Below are 12,322 nucleotides of genomic sequence, written 5' to 3'. Positions count from 1 at the left end.
CTTCTTTGGCTCTTTACTTTTGTAAAATAAACACTGAGGACAATTCACATGTCAAGGCCTCTGCAGTCAAAATAGTGAAGGCCTTTACACATAATGACTTATTTAACACAAAAATTTCAGAAAGACTTTTCTATTTTCAATGCTGCAAAGTGCTTATATAGAGAAATGCATTACTATGCCAATAGCAGGTTTGGGATACAACTGAAAAAACCTTGAAAAGCTAGAAATTGAGAAAAAAGTCATTTTTGACATTGTTTAACATTGTTTGACATTGTTTTGGTTTTGGTATTCACCTGTATAAAGATTTTTAAAGAAAACAATACCTGAACCAAACTATACAACAGCTCACAGTTATACACAGCCTTACTCCCACTTTACAGCTATAGCACTAAACAAAACATTTTCCCTTTTTAATCACACAGTTTAAATCCACACTAGACATTATCAGTATATTATAATATTATGGGGTTGTTTTTTCTTTTCATTTATAATATATGAACTTATTGAACTGAAATGAAAGTAATATAACTGGAGATATCCTAATATAGACTCTAATTTGCATTTAATTCCTTTTAATAGTGATGAAAATATTTAATTGTAAACCAGGAGGTGATTAAACTAGCCTTTTAACAGTAACTTCAGTCTGTATTCAAAATCGTCTTGAAACTTATGAAACTGTTTGAATAATTTATTGTTATTGTTGTTGTTGCTTTTTTTTGCTTTTCGTTGTGTTTTTTGTTTGGGAAATCCCCAAGCGAAGGCATATCTATGATTTTACCTCACGTTATTGAAATTTGTCGAAAATTTGCGAGTACCAGAATTTATAAGTAAGGTATTTTACATCATAATCGGGGTAAAAGCATGTTCACCTATAACTTTTATTACGAATTTCAAAATTTACAGTATCCATGACTATATTTACTTGATTATCTTGACAATCGATGAGCTTTTCAAGTTCAGAATCTTGAAATAGACTTGGAACAAGAAAACAATAATTATATTCCTTCTCTGTCTTTTTATCAAAGTAAGCTTACTCGATGACTTGTTTTTGTCCGAATCAGACTGAAAACTTGACAATTTACCATCTACCGGGCATCGTGTTACTCGTCTGTATCCTTTTATTGATAAACTACGGCATATGATCAAGGTGTTTGAGATAAAAACTGCGATTTTCGGAACGAAAAATACTCGACAGGAATCCTTTCCCCGTCCGCCATTTTGTCAGGGCGCCTGCGATAAATTCAGCGGTAAACCATATTGCGCACTCTCAGTTGAGATTTAAATTAGCCAATCAGCGGTTTTTTAGCCGTGTCTTTACCGGCAAAATCAAGCTCCAAGTAGAATAAGACACGTACTCCAAGGTTTTCAAAAACAAAAACTATCAACAAAATCAAATCGAAAAGCTTTCTTTCAGTTTACTAAAGCTTCTCTCTAACAGTGAGCTCTCAAGATCTTCGCTAATTTGAGAGAAATCAAAAATTTTTAGATGGTTATGACAAGATCAACCCGAGCGAGGAAGGCAGTTGAAGCACGTTTTGAGAACGACAGCTTAAACAACATACCACCCTCGTCAGGAACTAAAGTTAATGTTAATGGAAAGTCTTCAGACGTTGAGCAAATGGCTATCAAGATACCTAGCTCTGATCGCACCAGCATTGCCATTCTACTATTCTTGTACGTCTTACAAGGAATCCCCCTTGGCCTAGCAGGGTCTATACCTCTGATTCTGGCCAAGAAAGTAGGCTATAAACAGCAAGCTATGTTCAGCTTTGTGTACTGGCCTTACAGTGTAAAGCTGCTATGGGCTCCAATAGTAGATGCTGCTTATATTTCAAAGATTGGTCGGAGGAAGACTTGGCTTGTACCTGTTCAATATTTGATTGGGATCTTCATGTTGGTGTTGTCAAAGGTATCCCATCTTATTAATCATGCATCCTTCAAACTCATTTCTGTCTCTTTAATTTAGGTTATAGAAGCATTGATTTTTTTGGTGTGTTTGGGAAGCTAATGAAAGAGTGAAATTGGAATATATATATATATATATATAACGAAAATATAACGAACAATGAAACTTAGTCCCATGTGGTTTGAATTGGGTGGAAACGTTTATAGCAACACGTTAGCCGATTAGGTCTATACTTTGTATGAGTATAATTTTATTAAGTGTGCCTGGGAAGGGACTTATAGCTTGAAAATCGCAATTGTGTCTTAAAGATCAATGTTCAAATTCACCTTTTCGGTGCTAGCTTGGATTGCGTTATGGTCACCAAAAGGTTCGGACATCGTTCTAGGACTTCCATACAAATTCACTGACTTTAAAGAGAAAATTCAGGTAGATTTCTTTAGTTAGCTATCTTAACAGCAGTAAGAAAAGCTTTAATGAAGCTAGAAAAATGATCAATTTACTTGTATTTAGACTAACTAAACATAAACCAAGTAAATAGTTCATTTATAGTCAGTACATTTGTACAGAAATTCGAGAACAATGTCCGAACTTTTTGGTGACCTTAACACAACCTAAAACAATTTATACCCCATGATGGCTAGGGCAAAAAAGGTGGATTGTATTATGTGTTCAGCTACATCAAGATGACACTCAAATCATGCATATTGATTAGGACAGCTTGGTTTCATTTTTTTTGTGTTTTACACCAAAAGGAATTAGAAAAAATATGTCAGAAAATTCATTAGGGGATCTAGGACATCCATGTTAATATAATATAATATAATATAATATGATTTATATAGCGCCTATACAAGTCGGCTCTAAGCGCTGTAAAATATATATAAATTATAATTCAAAAGCTAGTTTAAACAAATGAGACTTAAGGTCTTTCTTAAAAGTTTTTAGACATGAAGTGTTTCTAAGAGGAGACGGTAGTGAATTCCATAGAACAGGAGCAGACACAGAAAAACAACGATAACCATAAGATTTAAGATTGTACGGACAAGTAACAAGAAGCAGTTCCTTGGATGAGCGGAGAGTTCTTTTAGGTTTATACACAGTTATGAGATCAGACAAGTAGACAGGAGCCAGACCATGAAGTGCTTTGAAAGTGAGGAGTAGAATCTTGAAATTGATGCGATGTTTCACAGGAAGCCAATGCAGAGAACAAAGGACAGGAGTGATGTGATTATACTTCTTGGAGAGAGTTACAAGACGAGCAGCAGAGTTCAAAACATATTGTAATTTATCAATTTGAGCATTAGGTAAACCATATAGAAGAGAATTACAATTATCAAGCCTGGATGTCACAAAAGCATGGACAAGTCTTTCAGTAGTATGGACGGAGATAAATTTACGAATACGAGCAATGTTACGCAAATGATAGAACGACGTCTTACAGATATTATTAACATGAGGAACCATTGACATCACAGAATCAAAGATTACGCCAATATTTCTTTCATTACAGGATGGTTTGATAACCTGATCGCCAAAGTGTAGAAGAGGAGTAGACAGATGAGGATTATACTTCGAGGACAAGATAAGGAGTTTAGTTTTTTCTTTGTTAAGTTTAAGTTTATTTTCAGTCATCCAGTCATTTATTTCACAGAGACAGGCTTCAATTCTTTTTATAGTTAAGTCAGTAGAAATATCATCATTGCAACTGAAAGGCATAAATAATTGGGTGTCATCAGCGAAGAAATGGAAGGACATTTTGTGACGACGGAGAATATCAGCTAGTGGTGACGTGTACAACAAGTAGAGAAGCGGACCAAGGACCGAACCTTGGGGTACACCACAATTTATATCAACAATTTTAGAGAACGAACCATGAACAGAAACATACTGCAAACGATTACAGAGATATGACTTAAACCATTTAAGAGCTGTTCCACAAATTCCAAACTTTGAATACATACGATCAAGAAGAATAGTGTGATCAACAGTGTCAAAAGCTGCAGATAGATCCAGAAGAACCATAGCAACACCAGAACGATTATCAATTTCTTTAAGGATGTCATTATGGACACGAGTCAGGGCAGTTTCACAGCTATGAAGTTGTTTATAAGCAGACTGAAGAGGTTCATGCATGTTGTTAGATGACAAATAAGCACAAAGTTGATCAGCAACAACTTTTCCAATAATTTTAGAGACAGTCTTAAGATTTGATACAGGACGGTAATTAACGAGTTTTTCATTATCCAACGATGATTTCTTAAGAAGAGGTTTGACAATACCAGTTTTTAAAGAAGGAGGGACAGAACCATTTATGAGAGATGAGTTGACAATCCTACAGATAACAGGCAGAAGAGAAGCAGATTTATCTTGAAGGAGACTAGCAGGAAGAGGATCAAGCTCACAGGACTTTGACATCAGTTTACTGGAGAGTTTAGTTAGCTCATCAATAGTCACGGGAGAGAAAGAGTCCAATCTACACCTAGTTGTACTGGAGTCCAATTCAGAGACAACAAGAGTTGACATAGAATTTTCAGAAGTAGGAAAACCATTACGAATATTGATAATTTTATCTTTAAAATAATCGACAAAAGTATCAGCGAGAACTTGCGACGAAGAAGAAGATGGTAGCTTTTTTTCAGGAGTTAAATGTAGCATATCATCAATAGATTTGAAGATTGCGTGACAATCAGAACCAGCATCAGAGATTAAATTTGAGTAGAAATTCATTTTAGCTTCGAATATTAACTTTTTCACGAGGTTACTTTGTTCAATATACAATTCACGATCAATGGCTAGTTTAGATTTTCGCCAGCGCCTTTCAAGCTTTCTTTACTTGATTTTATTTGTTTTTATGACGTCATTATACCAGGGTGCTTTCAGGCGTTGCGTGACAATTTTAGTACATAACGGGGCATGTTTATCAAGCAATGATTTCAGAACAGAGTCATATTGAAGGCAGAGATCATCTAAGTCAGCAGCAGGAGATTGCCATTCAAACCTATGGCTAACAATATTGGCTGCTCTTGTTGTTAAGTGTGATGGTCCAAGTGAGTGTATGCATCTTGAGAAAGACTGTTGTTGATGGTAAATGATGTTTGCCAACAAATTGAGTGAAAGTCATCTTCTCTGTCCAGTGATGCCTCATTTCTTGCTCAACACTACCAGTCACAATGATTGTGAATGCAGAGATTTGACTGCTGTTATTTATAGCCAGGTTGCGATTCAATCTCCCATATTGAGAAGAGAATAAAATAACACTAAATATATAAGTACAACAACATTCCTGCATTCTTATTGGCTGAATTTTTATTGGTGTGAGATACATCCAATCAATTAATATATATATAATGATTAATTATCTAAAAGAAAAATCTTTCCATGATCAGTGTCAAATAATTTATTGACGATAATTCATCGTTTTTACAGAAAATTGGTTACCTGCTAGGAGAAACAGATGGCTCAGCCCCCGACGTCTTTATGCTAACAGCAGTATTCTTTTGCTTAAATTTCCTTACGGCCACACAAGACATTGCCGTCGATGGATGGGCCTTAACCATGCTATCGAGAGCTAATGTCGGTTGGGCTTCTACTTGCAATACAGTTGGCCAGACAGCAGGATACTTTCTTGGGAATGTAGTCTTTCTAGCTCTTAGTTCTCCAGAATTCGCAAACAAATATATAAGATCTGTACCACTAGATAAAGGGCTTATAGACCTAGGAGGGTTTTTGTTCTTTTGGGGCATTGTTTTTCTTATTACCACCACTCTGATTGGACTGTTAAAGCATGAACGATCTGAAGACGAAGTTCATGGCGAACAACACGAAAAGAAAGGAATCTTATCAACATATAAAACGTTATGGACAATTATTACACTTCCTGCTGTTATGAAGTTTATCGTAATCCTTTTGACTTGCAAGGTAAGAAATTGAAGTAGACAATTTAAAAAATTTTCTCTGTCAGGAAAAGATCCTTTAAATTAACTTGTACAATAGACCTACTTTGTTGTGTGCAATGTTTTTCCATTACAGGCCATGCATGTGTCATTCTCTTGATAATAAGATTCTTTGTTTGAGTTACAAAGGGTTTTCATGTGCTTTGGGCAGTTATAAAGCACGCGGGGGTTGGCAGAACACGAGAGAAGTGTTTCGGACACTTCTCGAGTGATCTGCCAATCCCCAAGTGCTTTATAACTGCACACAGCACAGCAAGCAAGTTTTTTATTTCTTTTATAAAATACGAATTACAATACCATTATTTTAGATAGAAAGTGCACACCTGTGCAATGTGCTCTCATAAAGCACACGCTCCAAACCAATCAGAATGTGACATTCATAACAGTTATTTTATAATTATTGTTTGTTCATATAGGTTGGATTTGCCGCTGCAGATTCTGTAACAGGGCTAAAGCTGGTTGAAGCTGGAATACCAAAAGAGAATCTTGCAATGCTTGCTATTCCTATGGTTCCTATACAAATTCTACTTCCTCTTTACATCAGTAAATATACTTCAGGTACATAACTGCTCTTTTATCTTGAGAGGAACTTCTGTAGATTTAACTGTTGCTGGGTTTCAATCTGCTGATTAAGATATTTGAATCTCATTACTGTATCTGCACCAAATGGTTGCCAAACACTGAACATTATTGTGTTGTCAACCAAAAAGAATTTTATAGGTTGCTATCAATAGATGTCACTTCTGGTACTAGCTGTATTTTTTATGGAGGTTGTTTTGATCTCTTGTTTTATTCTCGCTTCATGTCCTAGAAATAATCAAATACAATAGTTTGAGGACTTATTTTGACATGTTTTGACTTAGCATCTGCTAGTTGCCCCTCAGTCAACCGCTTATTTACCCCCCCCTCCCCCCCAGTCAATTCAAAAAATTCATGTGGTTGATAGTAAGAAAAAGAAAACTGGTGATTCAGCTGATGTCAGTAGACCCCAAAGCAACGAAAAGAATATTAGCATTGAATCAAATCTCATTCCCAAAAAGAAGGGAATTCTGTTTTTCTTACTCTCAGATTTGAGATTAGTACAAGGGATCTAAACATTGTATACATGTATATTAATTAAGTATTATTACGCAAGCATAATAGATCCGGTGTGCTAACTTGTGACAATTTACATCTCATGCTGTTATTCACCTACAGGTGAATATAATGTGCGCATGTTTGTTCGTCGATTTGTGCTGCTTGCAGAGATAAGTAGAGTTTGAACAAGAAAAAAAAACTCTCCCTCCATTTCTTATTAAATTTCACTTGTTTTTTAAATACTAAAATAATTATTCGCCTCAGGCACAATGAATATCAGGGAATATTCACCTCGCCACTCGAAGACTTGCATCTCAGTAAATATTCCCAACATCCACTTTGCCTTAGGCTAATAATAATTATTAATATTAATATTTAATATTTATTAATATTAATATTATATTAATATTTAACAATTATTGTTAAATACTAATTAATATAAAACAGTTTAGAAAAGCTTAGGAAGCCATGACATGTGTCTCAAATTCAAAATTTGAAATTAACCTCGCAAATAATATTGCATTAATATTGATATTTTGATTTCATTTTTCAGGTCCAAAACCTTTTGATGTATTCCTACGTGCATTTCCATGCCGTCTATTATTAGGTCTAGTGTTCATACTTTGTGTGTGGTGGGCCAATAATGTACGTCAGCCAGGCGAAGAGGCATTCCCTTGGTATTTTTATGCTGGCATTTTATGTGTATATGCGGTTCATCAGGTGAGTTATAAATAATAGATACGTTGTATAAAACCTTTTTCTTCTTACAGATTATCTGTAATTTAGTGACCCAGTGGTTAAAACCCTTCAAATTTTATTGATACCCTGGAACAGACTCTGAGCTGATCAAGGTGAGTGCATGGCTAACTCACAAATCAAATTGGAATTTAGTTTATTAGAATTCACAAAGGAAGGAATTAGCCATCGAATAGCCCAGGGGGGGGGGGGGTACTACCACCCCAACCTGAGTATAGGTGTGCCGCTAGGACCTCAAAACCCTGACCCTATCCCAGACCTAAAATTTTGATTTTATATACCCTACCCCAGACTAAAACTAAGAAGTGTACACCCTATCTGAGACTAAGAGACGGAAAAGACGGATATTCAATAGATTGCAATCAATATTTACCAACGTTTTTGTTGTTTTTGTGCCGACAGAAAGCGTAGCCTATTCGCCAGACAAAAACGATTAAATCTTTAACTTTATCCCAGACTAAAATGATACCCTATCCCAGACAAAATGTCAAATAATGATACCCTACCCCAGACCCAAAAGCTGAAAAACCATACCCTATAGGGCTGCACATACCCGTATAGCAAATATAGGGGGGTACCCCCCCCCCCTCCCAGGCCAAATAGTCTCTTCACAGTTCCCTGCACCATCTTGAAAGGTAGTCATGGCTGTGAATAATGTCCAAGGTGTTAAAAAAGGTATCTATCATTGTAAGCTCACCATTCGTCTGGCTTTGATGCAAAGCTACGGGGACTATTCAGCCAAAAACCCTGAAGGAAGGATTGTGAAGGAGACCCAGCAAGCTCTCTACTCACTTTGATAAACGATAAACATGTAGAATACCATCATTCATCCTATCACTTGGCACCCTGTGGTAAAATAAGTTAGAATAAGACTGGGTTTAAGACTTCATACCCTAACCACAGGAAACCCATGCTGCAATGGAGACTATAACCTGATGTTTTGTCAATTATCGCTAATGAGATTTGACCCCCTGACCTCAACTAGTTTATCTCGTCTCTTATCACTACCTAGTTATCATTATCTAAACCATCCAGTTTTACTGTACATCAGTTAGATAACCTTTGTCTTATCATCTGCCAACATAGATCATGTCAGACTCATCTTAGATCATCATTTACAAACATAGATTTAATTGGCCATTATCTTTCTGGAGGGATTTTTCTCTCATTATCTAAATAAAGAAATGTAAAATCCTTTATTTTGAGATGAAAATATGCCTCTTTAGCAAGCATAATGTTTTCCCATTTCAGACCACGTGTCATTCCCTAGAGTATAATTTCTTTGTTTTACGGTTGTGCATGAGAAGACACTTTTAAAATATGGATACAACTCAAGCAAAAAATCTTATTCTCAAGAGAATGACACGTGGATTGAAATGGGAAAACATTACGCCCAACCTAAAGAGGTCTATTTATTTTCCGTCTTACATTTTTGTGTGAAAAAAAATGAATAAAACGTAAAATGTAAACGTTTTTGTTGTATTTCAGGTAACAGTGTACTGTATGTTTGTGGCCATCATGGCCTTCCACGCACGTATTAGCGACCCTCGAGTAGGAGGTACCTATATGACACTTCTTAACACCATCACCAATCTTGGTGGCAACTGGCCTCCTACCTTAGCCTTGTGGTTGGTTGATGAACTCACTTGGAAGAATTGTTTAGGGTTACCGAATTCTGCTACCATGGAGTGCAACTCTAAGCCATTAGTTGAGGTAACTTTAATAGTTTTCTTTAGTTTGATTTAATTGCTTTTCTTTGGGTGAAAAGATATTAAAGATTGTTGCAAGGTCCCCAAAATACCAAGAAGACTTTATGATTTGTTCGTTTTTTTTTTTTTTTTTTTGCTTGCTTCCTTGCTCCCTTCCTTCATTCCTTTTTTCCTTCATTCCTTCCTTCATTCCTTCCTTCCTTCCTTCCTTCCTTCCTTCCTTCCTTCCTTCCTTCCTTCCTTCCTTCCTTCCTTCCTTCCTTCCTTCCTTCCTTCCTTCCTCCTCTCTTCCTCCTTCCTTCTCTTCCTCTCTTCCTCTCTTCCTCTTCTTTCCTTCCTCTCTTCCTCTCTTCCTCTCTTCCTCTCTTCCTCTCTTCCTCTCTTCCTCTCTTCCTCTCTTCCTCTCTTCCTCTCTTCCTCTCTTCCTCTCTTCCTCTCTTCCTTGCGTCCTTGCGTCCTTGCTTGCTTCCTTCCTTCCTTGCTTGCTTCCTTCCTTGCTTGCTTGCTTGCTTCCTTCCTTTATCTCTTTCTTTTGCCATTCATACAAGAATCAAAGCCCTTCCTTAAGGTCAAGGAAGAATTCCCTACGACGACCTGTACTGTACAGTCTTATCTTTTCTTGCCACCTTGATTCACACTTCCACGATAATGTTTTTGTTTTGAGCAGGCATGTACCAAAGCTGGAGGCAAATGTGTCACGTCCATCGATGGCTACTACATAGAATCTATCATGTGTATTGTGATTGGGTTTATCTGGTTAATACTGAAGGCTAAAGAATGTCGTAGCATACAGGAAATGAGGGACACGGCTTGGAAAGCAAGTTAATTAAGGAAAATAATGGACTTATCTATTGACATATCGACAAGACATACAAGACACAAAGGCACCAAAAACAAAAGGGATTGTTGAAAAAAGGAAGCCAAAGAAAACAATCGAAATATAGCAGTTTGCTTAGGAGAAGAGCAAAGACGAAAGAAGAATTGGAAAAATATGAATAAGTACTTGGGCAAATACCAACAAGCGAAATTTCAAAATTACCAAACCAAGCAGCGACAAGATGAAAATCAATAGCGTGAAAGGAATATTCCCTAAAGCAGCTGGAACAAAAGAGTAAGAAGAGAAAAAGAACGACGACGACAATGATGAAAGCAAGAAGAACAGCAGCAACGACAGTAGCAAAAGCAGTAGCATAACCATCAACAACAGCAACAAACAACAGCCCTACTGCCAACAACAAAACAGCAATACAACGACAGTAGTAGTAAAAGTAACAACAACAATAACAACAACAACGAGCCAGCCACAATATTAGCACTCAAAACTACTAAATAAGACTAAACGAAAAACCAAACGAATAACGAAACAACAACCAGCAACAACGAAAGCAAAAAGCTCCAAAACTTAACAACCCATTGGTATAAAGATATAGAGGATATTACGTGGCCGCGCGGAGATACGGATTTTACCTTCGAGTGTTGAGGTCTTACTTGTGAGCGCAGCGAACGAGTGAGAGATATTATCAACACGAGAAGATAAAATCCGTATCTCCGCGCGGCCATGCAATATTCTCACGTTTAATATAGTATAATTATCGATGGAATACAATTTTGATGGAGTTTTTATTTAATGCGATTCCTAAGAATTCTTACCAATGGTGTTATTTTCACATTGAGCTGTTTAGCGCATGTGATTTCGTTACTTCGCATTTTCTATCGAGGGCGAAGTCAATCAATCCCAGACAGAGCCTTTATTTCTTACTGCGCATGCTCGAAAGTAAGAACTAAAAGCTCTGGGTACGAGATTGGGAGGAAGTAAATGGGGCTGAGACTCACACGTGGATTCGTAATAGATTGTATTTATTTATTGTGCGTTCATTAAAACAATATATGTTCAATCGGCAAGATAACCTGGCTATATACTCCCAACTGCCCCTGTATTTCTTATGGTTTCATGATCGAGCAGCGACATCCAAGGTCGGGATATGTGGACCTCCCCGGAGGGTGGGAGTTGGAGGATCAAAGGACGTGGCGACTAAAGCAAACCAGCCGAAAATTAATATCTTCGGAACAAGAGAGCACAATTATTTTTATGCTCTCTTGCTTCGAAAAAAATTAATAATTTACTTATAGAGTAGAGTGTATGGCACCTTAGCGAAATCTTTTTTCTAAATTCTTCAAGAAATTTAGAGATGCTCATCAAAACACTGGAGTACTTTGGAGTACTTTCAGGTTCAGTACAGATCCTATAGTTTATTTGACAAGTTAGTTGAACATGCCTATATGTATATCAAATGCCAACGCAAGACCTTAGTATTAGTATCACTTAGTAGCAGAAGTATCATTAGAAAAAGATGCATATAAACCGGTTGAAACCAAAGAAGAAAAAGACAATAAGCTCGAAACGGCACTTGGGATAGCCCTGGATCCTCCTCTGGAAGCAAACCAAACCCTGCTGACATGCGACTGTCATCAAGAAATCCAGACATTTTAGTTATCATGTCATGCGTAGCATCTATTTTTATATATCTTGGAAAACACAGAAATTCCTCACATTCCACCTAGAAAATGTTAATATCTTTAATTAATAGCTTCCTGTTAGACTTAATACGCCTCTTGCAGCCAATACGGAGCTTGTTTCGGGTATTTTTCAAATCAGTAAAACACAACAGTAACAACCATAGCTGGGAAAAGCATGCTAACAGTAAAACTGTGAGGTTTGAAGGAAATAAGTTGGAAACGCGTGAAAATATTATTCCTAGGACAATTCGTTTTAACTTTGACTGTTTACTAATGATTCCATTCCATTGTTAAGCAAGGCCTTGTATGATACTCGGTTCATAAAGGAACGGACCATTAGATAATTGACGGGGAAGGATGGTTGCGTAAATCCCCCAAAAAAGATCAAGCAAGCACTTTCGCCT

The 12,322-nt window shown here is 36.8% G+C and overlaps 1 protein-coding gene across 1 annotated transcript; it reads left to right on the top strand.

The window, feature by feature from the left end:
* Positions 1-1,001: 1,001 nt before the first annotated feature.
* Positions 1,002-11,296, top strand: LOC116306161 (acetyl-coenzyme A transporter 1). The gene is made up of 6 exons (XM_031716210.2): positions 1,002-1,909; positions 5,333-5,824; positions 6,276-6,417; positions 7,490-7,656; positions 9,181-9,405; positions 10,069-11,296. The coding sequence occupies exons 1-6, from the start codon at positions 1,487-1,489 to the stop codon at positions 10,225-10,227; spliced, it is 1,608 nt and encodes a 535-aa protein (XP_031572070.2). The 5' UTR covers positions 1,002-1,486; the 3' UTR covers positions 10,228-11,296.
* The last annotated feature ends 1,026 nt before the right edge of the window (positions 11,297-12,322 follow it).

Source organism: Actinia tenebrosa, unplaced genomic scaffold, assembly GCF_029948245.1.
Source record: "Actinia tenebrosa isolate PJP-AT-01 unplaced genomic scaffold, QUT_ActTen_1.0 PGA_scaffold14__42_contigs__length_11649687, whole genome shotgun sequence".
In the NCBI taxonomy this organism is placed as follows: domain Eukaryota; kingdom Metazoa; phylum Cnidaria; class Anthozoa; order Actiniaria; family Actiniidae; genus Actinia; species Actinia tenebrosa.
The sequence above is the reverse complement of the archived record's forward strand: the minus strand, read 5'-3'. Positions and strand labels throughout refer to the sequence as shown.